The 14093-nt window shown below is 58.2% G+C and overlaps 1 protein-coding gene across 5 annotated transcripts in view; it reads left to right on the top strand.

Moving 5' to 3' along the window:
• The first annotated feature begins 682 nt into the window (after positions 1–682).
• LEF1 (lymphoid enhancer binding factor 1) overlaps positions 683–14093 on the top strand; it is a 98064-nt gene continuing 84653 nt past the window's right edge. For 2 of the 5 annotated variants that reach the window (XM_060186286.1, XM_060186283.1), the window contains exons 1-3: positions 683–1471; positions 3487–3553; positions 4990–5123. In XM_060186286.1, the coding sequence (XP_060042269.1) occupies positions 1262–1471; positions 3487–3553; positions 4990–5123 (411 nt within the window). In that variant the 5' untranslated portion in view covers positions 683–1261. The remainder of the gene's footprint in view (positions 1472–3486; positions 3554–4989; positions 5124–14093) is intronic. The other 3 variants (XM_060186285.1, XM_060186284.1, XM_060186287.1) reach the window with 3 other exon arrangements.

Raw genomic sequence — 14093 nt, 5'->3', positions numbered from 1 at the left:
GCTGGCCCTGGCCTTGTTGTTCACCAGGGATACTGTTTTTTCAGAAAAAGTGGCCCCTGAGGGCTGGCCTCATCCCTCCTTTTGCCCTGGAGTCCAGGGCCCCTGCTGTTCGGCCTCGGGTTCAGGACAGGGGCAGCTTCTGCAGCTCTCCCCATCCCTTCCCAGCCTGGCACACCCCCATGGGACTGAGTGCCCCCTCCCGGAGCTGGGGACCCCCCAGGAGCTAGGCATCCCTCCCCGCCTCGGAGCTGCCACCCCTCCTCCGGAGCTTGGCACCCTCACCCTCCTCCAGCCCATCCATCAGCTCCGAGTCCATCACCACCCGGCGGCTCCTTTCATCCCCCGGCCCAAGCACTGGGAGCCTGGGGGGGGGGGGGGAGAAAGGGTTAGTTGTACGTGAGGGGGGCTCTGCCGTTGAAGTTGGGACGCCCACCCTTGGGTGCCCAACTGCGCGGGGCCTCGCCTGCGCCAAGTGGCGGGCCCTCCGCCTCCCCCTCCCGGTGCCCACAGGTCCCGCAGCCCCGGGAGGCTAGGAGGGGCGGAGAACGGGGAGGGGGGCGAGGAGGGGCGGGCTGGGGGCCTCCCTCGCCGCCTCCTCCGCACCGCCCCCTGCGCCCCAGCGCAGCCAAGCAGAGCCGGCGGCGGGGGAGGGCGGGAGGCGGCGACGGGCGGTAGCTTTTCAGCGCCGGCGAGGCGAGGCGCGGGCGGGCTGGCGGGCGGGCGGCGCTCACCTGCGGGCAGGCGCGGGCGGACAGGCGGACAGACCGGCGGACGGGCGGGCTCCCCCGTGGAACAAAGAGCGCTGGGCCCGCCGCCTGCCGCCACCAACTTTCTTCTTGGCCAACTTCGGGGGCTCCGAGCACTCCCCAACAGCCCCGCCCGAGCCGGGGTTGTCGGGCCTGGGAAGGGCCCCGCGCTCCGAGCCGCGCCGTGCCGGGCGAAGCTCGCCGCCCCTCTCCGCGCTCTCGCCTCCTCTCCGGGAAGCGGGCGCCCGCCGACTCCGCGGGGCACTCCCCGCCGTTTTGCTTGATCTCATTTCATTTCTTTTCTTTTCTTTTTTTTTGGGGTACGAGGAAGCAGCTGCCGGCCCCGCGTCCGGGCGGGCGGAGGGGTCTGCGCGCAGCCGCCCCGACGGAGCCCCGACCGCGCTGGGGCCCCAGCCAGCCCCCGCGCTCCCGGCCCCGCAGCTCGGCCCCGCGCGCCCCGCTCCCGCCGCGCCCCGCCGCGCCCCGCCGCCCGGCCCCGCGCTCTCCCGGGCGGGATGCCCCAGCTCTCGGGGGCCGGCGGCGGCGGGGGGGACCCGGAGCTCTGCGCCACCGACGAGATGATCCCCTTCAAGGACGAGGGCGACCCGCAGAAGGAGAAGATCTTCGCGGAGATCAGTCATCCCGAGGAGGAGGGCGACCTGGCCGACATCAAGTCCTCGCTGGTCAACGAGTCGGAGACCATCCCGGCCAGCAACGGGCACGAGGTGAGGGCGCGGGGCGGGGGGGGTGTCCGCTCCGGGGGTTCGGGGCCGGGGAAGGACCCCGCGCTCCGAGCCGCGCCGTGCTGGCTCTGGGGGAGCCGGGCTGGGAGAGCCCCGCCTGGGGGTGCCGGGCCTGGGAGCGCGCGGCTTCTGGGGCGCGGGCAAGGCGGGAGCCGGGCCCCGGGGTGTCGTCGCGTTTGGGGGCGCGGGTCTTGAGCGTTCCGGGTCTGGGGCACCTTGGAGGGGCTGGCCTTGGAGTGCCGGGTCTGGGAGGGCGAGCGTTGGGGTCCCCGAACTGGGGGAGGCTGGGGCAGCCGGCCTGAGCACGCCGGGTCTGGGGCCGCCCAGCTTGGAGTTGCCAGGTCTGGGGGTGCGGGGCCTGGGGGCCCGGTCTGGGGGGCGCCCGGTCTGGGGACCCGGGGTCTGGAGGCTCCTGGTCTGGGGGTGCTCGCCGCCGGCTTTGTGTGCCGGGGTGCACCGAAAAGCTGTTATCCGGGCGCGGGTGGCCACGCCGGCCGCTGCAGCAGGACCGGCCGCTGGAGCCCCGTGTGCACCGTGGACAACCTCCCCTTGGGGGTGGGGGGCTGGGGGCGCTTCCCGCCGGGACACGGGGCTCCGCGCCTCCACCCGCCCTGGGCGCTCGCAGGGGAAGCGGAGCCCGGAGCCGGGCGGCGGGCCCGCGGGGGCGCAATCGGCCTCTATCTCGGCGGAAGCGGGGCCCGACTGGGGCGCGGGGCGCTATCAGATGCCGAGCGGACGGGTGCGGCCGGAGCAGTAAATACAGACACGTGGGCGCCGGGCCGGCCTCCCCGGCACTTTCCGGCCGCACCGGGTCAGTGGGGGCGGATGGACCCCGCTACCTGACGCCCCCGGGCTTGGGCTTTCGCGACCGGAGACGGGCGCATTGGGGGAGGAAGTGCAGTGTTAGGGTCCCACACGGATGGGGGCGGGGGCGGAGGAGCTTTCTCTGCCTGGCAGCTGGAGGCCGGACCCTTTGCCTTAAATGGCAGCTTCTACCCCCAGAAAGTGTGGTTTTGGGGGCGGGGACACTTGGGGTTTAAACCACGTTTTGGTGCGCCTCTGAGTTACCTAGAGCCTTGATCTCCATGGCAGGGGTGAGTCTTAAGCAAAGCTGGGGGCAGCTTTGTCTCAGACCGCCAGTTTGAGGGGGACCTGAGCCTTGGGGTGACTAGGGTTAGGGACTAGGGTACAACCAAGCTGTGCCAGGAGGTGTGTGAGTTTTGGGGTGAGGGGCGCACAGCACACATGATCCCTAAGGGGCCACAGAGGCCACTTGGAAGAGCACACTTCCTTTCCTTCAGCTCCGTGTCCATAAATAAGTAGGGGGCAGCTCCCTTTTCCCTGCACCTTCCTGTGGCTTTGCAGCTGAACCCAGGTGTCCAGGCTGACCCTCCCCCGCCTCCAAGCCTCTAGAGAGGCTCCTGGCACCTCCCCCCCATCCACCCAGGGGAGACATAACCCCACGTGGCTGCCCTGGGTGCATAGTGGTTACCAGGCCCAGGAGAGCAGGGGAGCTGGGCCTCCTCAAGTCTGGAAGCTGCTAGCTCCCTAGCAACTTCCCCAGAGCTGGTCTTCTAGATTCTCAGGAGTGGGCTCCCCCCCCCCCTGCTGCCCCAGGCTGGGGTGACTGCCTCCCACTGCATATGGGAAAAGCCACTGTGAATAGAGCATGCCAGCTGACTGGAGTGAAGGCCAGGGAGTAGAGGCCACAGGACCTCAGCCCACTCCCTCACACTGTCTTCTCACAGAGCTGGTGGTTCAGCACGAACAGCCCCAGCGGGTGGCTCTGCTGCCCACCCTCCAGCTTCAGCTGTTGTGTTTTTCCCAGGAGACTCCCCCAGGGCACACACTAGGAAAGGAAAGGTGCCCCCAGCCTCTTGGGCTCATTCGCCTCGTCCTGTCCCATTGGGTGACCGGCAGACAGGCACTTAGCGCCCTGTAGTCACAAACTCTAAAGTGATCTTCTTTCTCTTGGGGGTGGGTTTTCCCGCTGTTAGGTGACCAGACAAGCACAAGCCTCTCAGGAAGCCTATCACGACAAGGCCAGAGACCACCCGGATGACGGTAAGGCCCTGCGTCCGCTGCCCCACTGCCGTGTGTGTGTGTGTGTGTGTGTGTGTGTGTGTGTGAGTGTGAGTGTGTGAGTGGTGAGTGTACAGAGCTGCCTCCCTCTGGGGTCCCTCCGAGAAGCCAGGGTCAGCTGTGCTCAGACTCATGCAGCTAGTTCAACAGCCCAGGAGAGAAACCCCAGGAAGCCCACACCCCTCCTGTCTGCATGGCAACACGGTTTGAAAGCTCCTTTGGAGTAGTGAAGGGTCTGTGGGTCTCAGCTGCTCCCGGCTCCTTTGTGAAAAGGAGAGAATGCCCCCCAAATGGTTTTTTTTTCCCTCTGTTCCCCCATCACCTGAAGTCCTAATCCGCTTACATTCTCTGTCATTTTTCCCCACCACGTTGTTATAGAGAGAGTTACGGTCTAGGCCGGTTTGTTGCCTGGAAGAATAGTGTCAAGTGGATTTTCTTTTTTGGTTTGTAAGACTGCTGTGTCTGGTACTGTGGGCAGACAGTGGTGATGCAGGCTGAAATGGTTCAGGGAAAGAGAACCTAACAGCTAGACACACACAAGCTTCTCCCAAAAATGAGAGACTCTGCTTCTCCTTTCTCCCCATTTTAGCTTCTTGCTCAAAACTTTAAAAATTGTGTGTTTTTAAAGCTGTACAGGTGAATTGTCTGCAACTTTAACAGAGACAAATATAGGCTCTTCTTCTTCTGAAGTCCATTTCCCCCCTCCTTTTATTATTAATTATGGCCAGCCAGCATGGAGTGGGCAGCTGGCTAAAGTGTCAGCTGGCAAGAGGGGAAGGGGCTACCCTCAGCCTGGCTCCCCCAAGTCACACAGAGACTGGAAGGGAGAAACAAAGAGGCCGGGCTCACCCCAGTTTCTCTGGTAGCACCATGGCAATGTAGCATAGAGAATTGAGTCTCCTGGAGTTAATAGCCCGTGTGTTTGGGTAGTCCCCGTGTGCTGTGAGTGACCCGGTAAAATCTAGGAGACAGTTTTGAGTCTGCCTGAAGGTAGAGCATTCCTTCACCGTGTGTGCGTGTGTGTGTGTGTGTGTGTGTGTGTGTGCGCGCGTGCACCCTGGCATTTGTTTCTACGACTCAGGTCTGTGTGCGTTCCTTCCTCATGTCTGCGTTTCTTATTCTGGTTTGTTAGCATTACAGCAAATTAAGTTAGATGGGTCACACTTCATTTTGTAAAAAAAAAAAACAACAACAACAAAAAAAAAAGACACCAGTCAGTAGTGGAAGTAAACCGAACCACATGTCTCTAGAACATCTGTTTGGCTGTGGAGCCTTCGAGGAGAATAGAATAAATACTGTCAATCTCGCAGAGAGCACAATAATCCAGCGACGGCTGTTTTGGAAACATGCCTTTTTACGTGGTAGCTCTTCCAGCTAGAGAAGAGGAAGTCGTCACTGACTGTTCTCTGGCTCTTCAGGAAAGCACCCAGATGGAGGCCTCTACAGCAAGGGACCCCCCTACTCGAGCTACTCGGGGTACATCATGATGCCAAATATGAACGGTGACCCCTACATGCCCAACGGATCTCTGTCTCCTCCCATCCCGAGAACAGTGAGTACCACACTGGTGCTGCTAATGATTTTCAGAAGTGCAAATTAGGCGGCGTGGTGACACGTCTGCCGTGTGAAGCGTCTGGGTGTGTTTGCGTGGTGGTAGGGGCAGTTGGGCTGGCTCTGGGGACGCCCCCAGTCCACCGCCGCCTTCCCGGCCAACCCTCGGGATGCCTGCCCCGGGGGCTTTCCTGGCTAAATGAGTGCAAAGCCCTGATACCAGGAGGCAGTGTGACGCCAGGTGGACATAAGTCAGCAGACTCAGCTTAGCGAGCATGGTGTGTGGCTTTCTGTGCCAGCCAGGGGGAGCAGATTGGATGTGACCTTTCGGTTAACAGTATGGCTTCCGCTACCCGGGAATGATCTCGAATTTGAACACCTTTGGCTCACGGGGTGCTGGCCTTTGGGAATGTTTGAACTGTGTCTTGCCTTAGTGCACATTTTGTGTGTGTGTGTGTGTGTGTGTGTGTGTGTGTGTGTGTGTAGGGAGAGGGGCTAGTTTTACCGAGTTGATGCTGGTTGAGTTCCCAGTGCACTAGAATCACCGCTTGGTCGTCTCACAGAGTCAGATTTTCCGTCGGTTCTAAGAATGCAGTGAGTGGGCTAAAACTCTCAGTGTGTGCTGTTTGCCGACTGAAGCAAACCTCCTTTGCCTGGTGAGAGAGGGCTTGCTTGTATAGGAATGTGTGTGTGCCGGGTGGAGGGCGTTCTTGAGAAGACACCCACCCTGCAGAGGACGGACTGGACTTCTGGGGGGTTCCGGTTTGAAGCCAGACTGACTGTCTTTCCAGCCTCACTGCCCTCCACCCCCCCCCCCCATCCCACCATCTCCAGGGCAACACACTGGTGTGAGTGTACGTGCGGGTCCGGACTTCAGACTCACTGGCCGCCCGGGAGAGAGCAAGGCTGGCTGGTGGATGGGGCTGGTGGATGGGGCTGGTGGATGGGGCTGGTGGCTCCTGCCTTCTTAGCTGTGCTGCCACTGAGCAAGGCAGTGGCACCTGGGAAAGGAGTGACCTGCCTCAGAGCCCAGGAGGGAGCGTCTCCAGAGGGACAGCCTGCCCTCCAGTGTGGAGGAAGGTTTTCTGTGTCCATCTAGTTATTTTTCTGTCCATTTCCAAAAGGCTGCTGGACCTTTCCAGCCAGGAATCGGTTTCTCCCAATGTCTGTGCTTGTGGCTGCGGTGGTACTCTCAGGGGGAGGGCATGGGGGCGGGGCTGTGCTGCTTGTGAGGGGTTTCACAGCTGCCTTCCAAAGGCTTTTTGGATGTGTAACGTCAGGGTGTCTGTGTGGGGCAGGGGTGACTCCCAGACTCGCAGAATGAACGCAGAAGCAAACACGGGGCTACACAGAGAATACCCGTGTGCTTGCTTCCTAGACACAGAATTGTGGGAATGACTCTCCACTGGGTTAGATATGCAGCCTGTGAGACTTTTATCTCCTAGCTGTTTTTTTTTTTTGGGGGGGGGTGAGATTGTTGGGGGAAAGAGAATGTATTTTCATTCAGGACCACTTGAAGATTCCTGCTGCAAACCTTCTTCGAACAACAGGTGACCTCTATTGTAAATAAATTCTTGCATGTGTCAGCGGTGGCTTTCTGGGACCTGACCTCGGGGTTAATGCTTCGACAGTGTAACGTGTGGTTTTGAGTCCTTGTTTGGCTGCAAAGACCGTCCTCTTCAACTGTCGGGTCTAGGAAAAGTGTTCCCAATATGCAAGGCTGAGTGACTCAAACATCACTGACCCCATGCCCCTGGGGGACCGACTAGTCCTTTGAGCTGCCTGCAAGGAAGGTATCATCGCTGGCTTCTGTATGAAAATTTTGAGGTCAGCAGATCCAGCCGTCATTCACTGGGAAAGATTTGTGGCCAACAGATTTGGTGGGTGTGGAGGGGAGGGCAGAGATGGGGGGTAGGGGGGGAGGTGTGGTCAGGAAACCAGCCCTGGCCCTGTCACCTGCCCTCGGGCCTCGTCCACTTCGTGGCACTCTGCTGCATGCACTCTGCCAGAAGCTTCCCAGCTCCAGACCACAAGGCTCCATCCAGTATTGTTCTGGGGCCTAGCTGAAGCCGATTGTAATCTTGGTGTGTGTGTGTGTGTGTGTGTGTGTGTGTGTGTGTGTGTGTCTAGAGTCTGTTTCCTTGTTTGTGTTCTAACACCTCCTAGCTCTTTTGAATGAGTCTGAGAGCCAGAGCACTCGACACCGGAAGGCTTCTTCGCCCCTCACCACATTCTGCCTCCTCGCCAGCCTGGTGTTTGTGTGATAGGCTTCCCTCTGGGGACTGGGGGTGGGGGCTGGGGGTGGGCACTGAAGCTGGGGGCAGCTTCCCCCTTTTCTCGTGGATTTGCATCGCTGACAACTGCTTGCCGGGGTAGCAGCTGGCGCCCTGATGACGGCGGGTCTCAGGGCTGGAGACCATGTCACCCTGCTGCTTGTCTGGCCTCGTAGGTAGGTCCAGAGAATTCCAGCAGGGACCACCTGTAGGAAAGAGCTCTTCCATGGGTGGACACGCTGGGCTTTGTCCCTGTCTCCCCACCCAGCCTGGCTCCTCCTCCTCAGTCCATGCCATCTTCCCCTTGCTGAAATTCCTAGAGGTGTGTCTCTCTCAGGAGCCTCCTGAGTGAGTGCCTCACAGAACACTCTAGAATTCTGAGCTCGGAAAAAGCCAGACAGGCAGGGCAGGAAGGTGAAGGACGAGACCTGGGGTGGGGGGGGGACGTTGGCAGAGGCTGGCCTCAGAGTTGATGACCACAGTCAAACCTCCCTCTCCCCCAGCCTGTTCGGTGAGCTTGTTTAGCGAAGCACTTTGGAAAACATCCCTTTAAGAGAGGCCAGACCCTCCCCCCCAACCCCGTCCCTGCTGTGCCCCCTGCCTGGCACTGTGGGTGAGACCATGGGAGCCCAGGGCCTGCCCTCCCAGCCTCTCACGGGGCTGTGGTTACTCATCCCGGTGTGAGTCTTCCTTTCGTCCCTCACACAGCTCAGATGTTTAGCCCCTCAGGAGAGAAACACCTTGCAGGTTCTCGCTGCAAGGCAGGCTGGGGGACAAGGTGGCAGCTGGATGCAGGAAGCTGGCGGCCACAGGAACACCCGGAGGCAGCTCACCCGGGTTGTGTTTGAGGACCAGGCCTCGTGGGAAAGGGAGGCATCTGCGTTCACATCCCAGCTGGCTTCCTCTTTCCTTACTTTTCACCTACCGATGGCTGTCTCTGCGTCCCTCTGTTGCCGTTCTGAGCGATTCAGTTTTGTCCTGTGCGTTTTTCCCCCCCTTCTCCTCTTTATCCTAAGAGGATCAACATTTTGCTTTCTGATAGCGCTGAAAACTGTCTCCCTCCCCCTCTCCCCGGAACTTGCCCTGGCTTCAAGGGGCTGGAGTCACAGAGGGGCAGCGAGCGAGGCTCTTCTCTGGGGCAAGATTCTCAAGGCAGGTGTCTATGTTGCACTTGGCTGCAAGGAGCCATTTCATTTGACTTTACTGATGGGAAACTTTGACTTCATTTCTTTTTCCCCTCTCTCCCTTCCTTCTTTCCTTCCTTCCTTCCTTCCTTCCTTCCTTCTCCCCCCCGCCCCATGTGTGTGTGTTTCTTTCTTTTTCTTTCTCTGTTGAGTGACTAAGACTGGAGCCAGTGTTCATTTGCCATGTATCATTATTATTTTTGGTTGTAGTGCCAGGACTCAGAACTCAGCGCCATGTCCATGCAAGGCAGTCGCCGTACCGTACTGCGGAGCTGCCTCCCCAGCCCCTCTGGGGATCTTCTAGTCTACATCCTGTACTTGAAGCTCAGCGTGCTGAGGCGGAGGCCCTCTTACCCCCTCGGAGCTGAGACCGGCCTTGAGAAAGTGCATTCTAGCTCAGATGTGAACAGTGGCACGGTGGAGGGAGAAAAGGGAGAAAAAGGCTCAGGCTCCCTCATTTGCTGCCTCCTTGGCTGAAGTCGGTGGCGGGGGTTGTCAGAGAGCAGCCGGGACCTGTCACAGCCCCCGGGTTCCTCCCACAGCTTGGGACCACATGGTCCCCCTCCACAGGTGTCCCCAGGGGCCTGTGACCCTCAGTAGTTAGTTCCTTGCGTCTGGTCTGCCCAGCCTTTGTGTCACCCCCCCACCCCCCACCCCCATTCTGACATCCCCTGGATGTGTCATATGATGTGAGGATGGCAGGGATCCTGCTCTTGGAGGCCCCCCCCCCCCGGCCCCAACAGGCCCCAGATGGCCCTAATGGGCAGGTTGTTGGCAGTCTCTCACGTGGTCTGAAACGGAGTGGGTTCAAGGCTGGAGGTCGGGTCGTCGCAGATGGGCCTGAAGGGATGCAGCCTGTTGAGTCTTGCCTTGCTTCTGCTTTTAGTTTGCTCTCTGGTCCTGTCAGTTCTTTCAGCAGAACCTCGCTCGGGCTGTGTGGCTGGAGCTTTTAAAGGAGTCCGGTCATCCTATTCCTGTCTGGCTTCTCAGTTTCCCCTGGATGTGTCGTGGATGTGAATGGGGTTTGGCAAAGCTGGTTTCTCTTGGCTGTGGGGGGTAGACCTGGCGTCAAAGGGGCCTGGTGTAGGTACTGCCTGTGGAGCACCCCAGAAGACTATTCTCAGGCAGTGCAGAGGCCCTTCAATGCAAACGCGGGTCCCTGAATTTGGTGGTGGGTGCAGTGTGGAGCCATCCAGTGTAATCTTACAGTCCTGTAACCCCCTATAATGAAGTGAGAGAGGGAGAGGGAGAGAGGAAATAAGATAAAAAGGGACTGGGCAGAGGGGCCGGGTGGTGGTGCACCTGGTAGAGTGCACACCTGCACAAGGACTCAGCTTGGAGCCCCCAGTCCCCACCTGCAGGGGGGAAAGCTTCACGAGTGGTGAATCGGGGCTGCAGGTGTCTCTCGCCCTCTCTGTCTCCCCCTTCTGTCTCAATTCTGGGTTTCTCTATCCAACAAATAAATAAATCTGGGGGGGTGGGGTGAGGGAGCACAGGGAATGGAGAGCTGGGAGAGCAGGGAATGGAGAGCTCCCGCTAGTCTAGTGGGAGGCCAGTCACTGGCAGAGAGGGGGCATCGCAGACGAGAAAGGTGCCTCCCTGTGGTTCGGGAGGCAGTGAGATGGCCACAGACTTTGGGTTCAGCCCCCAGCGTTGCACGGGCCTGAGGGATGCTCAGGTTTTCCATAAATCGTTAAAAGATTTTGCAAAGTTGACCTGGCTGGACTGTGTTTAGAAGTCGTTTTGCTGGTTTTAATTCTGAGAAAGGTGTAGAAAGAGCAGCCTGGCCAGTGGAGGAACACGGCCTACTGGTGAGTTAGGAGGATGCTTCTCCAGGCCCACAGAACGAACAAAGACTGTACTAGAGACATTGAAGACTGCGTCGTGCAAACCCAAGAGGTCTGCTCTGTAATCCTGCCGGTTTGATTGCCTTACCTTTTCTCTGACTGGCGGTGCCAGCGGGAGAGCATTGGGCCCGTGTCTTTGGTGCGGGCCTCAGAGGGCCTCCCTCCAGAACGCTGAGTTTCCCGGGAGCAGCTAAGGAGGGTCCACACTGGAGGGAAAGAGGATGGTCCCCCTCTGCTGAGGACTGAGCTGAAGCTGAAGGAGTACTTGTCTCTCACTTAGGGCCTGGAATCCGAGGGGAGAAAAAGAGGCGTGATAGCAGCACTTTCCTGTCAGAAGGGTGCTTGAGAGAAATACAATCACAAGAATACAAAGAACGGCCGCCTTCAGTTGCCTCTCTGCATCATGCAGTTAATGCTTCTCCGTTCATTTTTATTCTTTCCCAGATAGAAAGGACTTGCCCCCCGGAATACACATTTACCCAGTGGCGTGGCTGTGCCTCCTCCATTGGTGGGTGTGCAGTGTCCCCGGCACATAACAGGTCACTGGGAGTGGGCTGGCGCCCTGAGCCCTCCTGGGACGGGGGTGGGGGGGTGGGGGGGGGATGGGGGAATTCTGCAGCTCAGAGCTGCTGGGCTGAAGCCAGGAAGCACCTGAGGCCGGGAGGAGTCTGGGGGACTCTGCCCTGCTGGCGCTGGGGTATGGTTGTCAGGGTGTACATCTGCCTAAATGGAGGCTGGGGGACGGTCCTTGGCTGGGGTCCTTGGCTCCTCTTTGTCCCTGACTTAGAAGAAGCGCCTCTGAGCCCCCCCCCCAAACCCTCTGCTAGAGAGAGTGAGCTGTCTCGACATCAGCTGCTGGGAACACCCCCCCACACACACGCTTTCTGACGCTGGAGACTCCCAGGCCAGCCGGGAGACTGCAGCCTCCATCCCTGTGGCCTTGGTAGGGCCTTCTCCCTGCGGCAAGCCCTGCAGAGTGACCCCCCCCGCAACCCCCCCCCCCGAGTGTTCTTCTGACTCGAATCTTTCTCACTTTCATGGCACTTGTGTGGATTCGAGCCCACGGTGGGGAGAAGTCAGTGTTTTTCTCAGCTCACGGGAAATTTCAGCTTCTGCCCTGCTGTCAAGACTGTCCCCTCAGCCAAGGCCCCCGGGTGGGGCATCTGTCTCGGCGTGGAGCCCCAGCTCATGCTGCCGAGTTCTTCCAGTTCGGACACTAGCGTCCCTCGGGGTGGTGATCACATGGCTTCTTGGTGCAGCGCTGGCCCAGGCACTCAGCAGGGGGAAGGTGCTGAGGTTTGACCTCAAGGACTGTCGGCTTTGTCTCAGATGCCAACATGGTGGACGCATGCAGTCTGAAGTGAGTGGCCCAGGAGGGGTGCAGTGAGCTGAGCGGGCAAAGTGCTGGACTCTCAAGCATGAGGTCCCCAGCTAGGTCCCTGGCATCACATGTGCCAGAGTGATGCTCTGGCTCCTTCCCTCTCTTCTCCTTCTCCTCCTCCTCCTCCTTCTTCTCCTTCTCCTCCTCCTCCTCCTTCTCCTTCTCCTTCTGCTCCTTCTTTTTCTTCCTTTTGTTTCCCTTGTTTTTATTACTGTTGTTACTGATGTCTTCGTTGTTGGGTAGGACAGAGAGAACTGGAGAGAGGAGGGGAAGACAGAGAGGGGGAGAGAAAGACAGACACCTGCAGACCTGCTTCACCGCCTGTGAAGCGACTCCCCTGCAGGTGGGGAGCCGGGGGCTCGCACCGGGATCCTTATGCGGGTCCCTTGCACTTTGCACCACGTGCGCTTAACCTGCTGTGCCACCGCCCGACCTTCCCTCTTCTTCTTTTACAAATAATCATCTTTAAAATGTCTGAAATAAAACCCAGTGCACCAAAGTAAAAATTACTCTTCACATCAGTTTAGCCATTCAAGATTGAGGAAAAAAAGAATCCAGTCCATTGTGTTGATTAAATCAAATAGTAAAAAATAATTTTCCACACATACTAAATATTTCTGATTTAAACTTGATATTTTGTGTTGTAAGGAGAAGCAATAAACATTGAAAAAAATCCCTTCACCTTGCTAGGAAGATAGCTCAGCACTGGAAGCTCAGGACTGGTAGGCCAGAGGCCCTGGGGTCAGTCTCCAGCACCACCAGATGCGGTAGCTTGGCCCTCTCTCCTCTCTCCTCTCTCCTCTCTCTCCTCTCTCTTCTCCCCTCCCCTCCCCTCCCCTCCCCTCCCCTCCCCTCCCCTCTCTCTCTCTCTCTCTCTCAAAAAGTTGCAACAACAACAGAAAGCTTCACCCTGACAGCTGCAGTGTGGGCAGTTTGCATGCTTGTGTCTGTAGCTGGACGATGATTGTGGAGAACAGTGACCTGAGGCCTCTCAGCTAGAGACCAGCTTCCCGAAAAGGTGCGAAAGCTCGTCCGTCCATCTTCACTGGAGACAATTGTACTTGCCCTTAAGCACACAGTGAATCACAGGATTAAAAGGGAACGCAGAAAAGCAATGTCTGAAGTGAGGATGGCTTTGTTGCAGATTCTTTTCAACAGTGATTACCTGTTTGTATGAAAACAATTTTATGAGACGCCTTGAGTCTTCACGGAAATGTCAGAAAGCCCGGGTGAGCGGGGGGGGGGGGGGGGGGTAGGGGGTGGGGAGCAGTAAGGGTCTCCAGACGCTGCTGTCGGTGACGGCTCTGAAATCAGGTAGAGCTTCCTGCGACCCTCCTGTGACGTGGGTCCTGCGTGTCCCTTCTCGCCGTCACCAGTCTCTGTTGGGAGGTGCTCCCCAGGCGTCACCCCTGAAGAGAGGCAGGTGTCCCCAGTAGAGCCACGGCACAAATTCTCCTCTTTGCATCACTGGCCAGAGGCCTGTGCCTGTTTCACCAAAAGGTGTGCTCGCTTGTTTACTTACTTTTACTGATTATTTATTTTCCCTTTTTGTTGCCCTTTTTGTTTAATATTGTTGTGGTTATTATTGTTGTTGTTATTGATGCTGTGTTGTTGTTGGATAGGACAGAGAGAAATGGAGAGAGGAGGGGAAGACAGAGAGGGGGAGAGAAAGACAGACACCTGCAGACCTGCTTCACCGCCTCTGAAGCGACTCCTCTGCAGGTGGGGAGCCGGGGGCTCCAACCGGGATCCTTATGCTGGTCCCTGCGCTTAGCCCACTGCGCTACCCCCCAACCCCCTTATTGATTATTTTTTATACTACGTAGCATGACCTAGCCTTTCCCTCCCATTCCCAGGATTCTTATGCCTGTTTTTTTAAGCCATCTTTTTTTTTAATATAAGTTCTTTTTTAAGAAATAGCTTATTTGTTATTGGCTAGAGACAGAAATTGAGAGGGAGGAGAGAGACAGACACCTGCAGCCCTGCTCCACCACTCGGGAAGTTTTCCCTCTGCAGGTGGAGACCAGGGGCTTGAACCCGGGTCCTTGTGCCCCGTAACATGGGCGCCACAACCTGTTTGTTTTTACTGATGAGAGAGACAAGAATGGAAGGAGGGAGGTGGGGGCTCTGAACAAGAACCACAACCGCGGCGGCTCGGCTTTGGCATTCGCTACCTTGGGAACCTCACGTTGAACTTGCGAAGTACTCATTCATTCTCCCCCCACCCCCGTGCCACATCCCTGGCTGGCCTTGTCCAGAGTTTGTGTGTTTTGCCACCAGGGTTGT

This window comes from Erinaceus europaeus, chromosome 2 (assembly GCF_950295315.1).
Source record: "Erinaceus europaeus chromosome 2, mEriEur2.1, whole genome shotgun sequence".
Classification (NCBI taxonomy): Eukaryota; Metazoa; Chordata; class Mammalia; order Eulipotyphla; family Erinaceidae; genus Erinaceus; species Erinaceus europaeus.
This window is presented reverse-complemented; position numbering and strand designations above follow the sequence as displayed.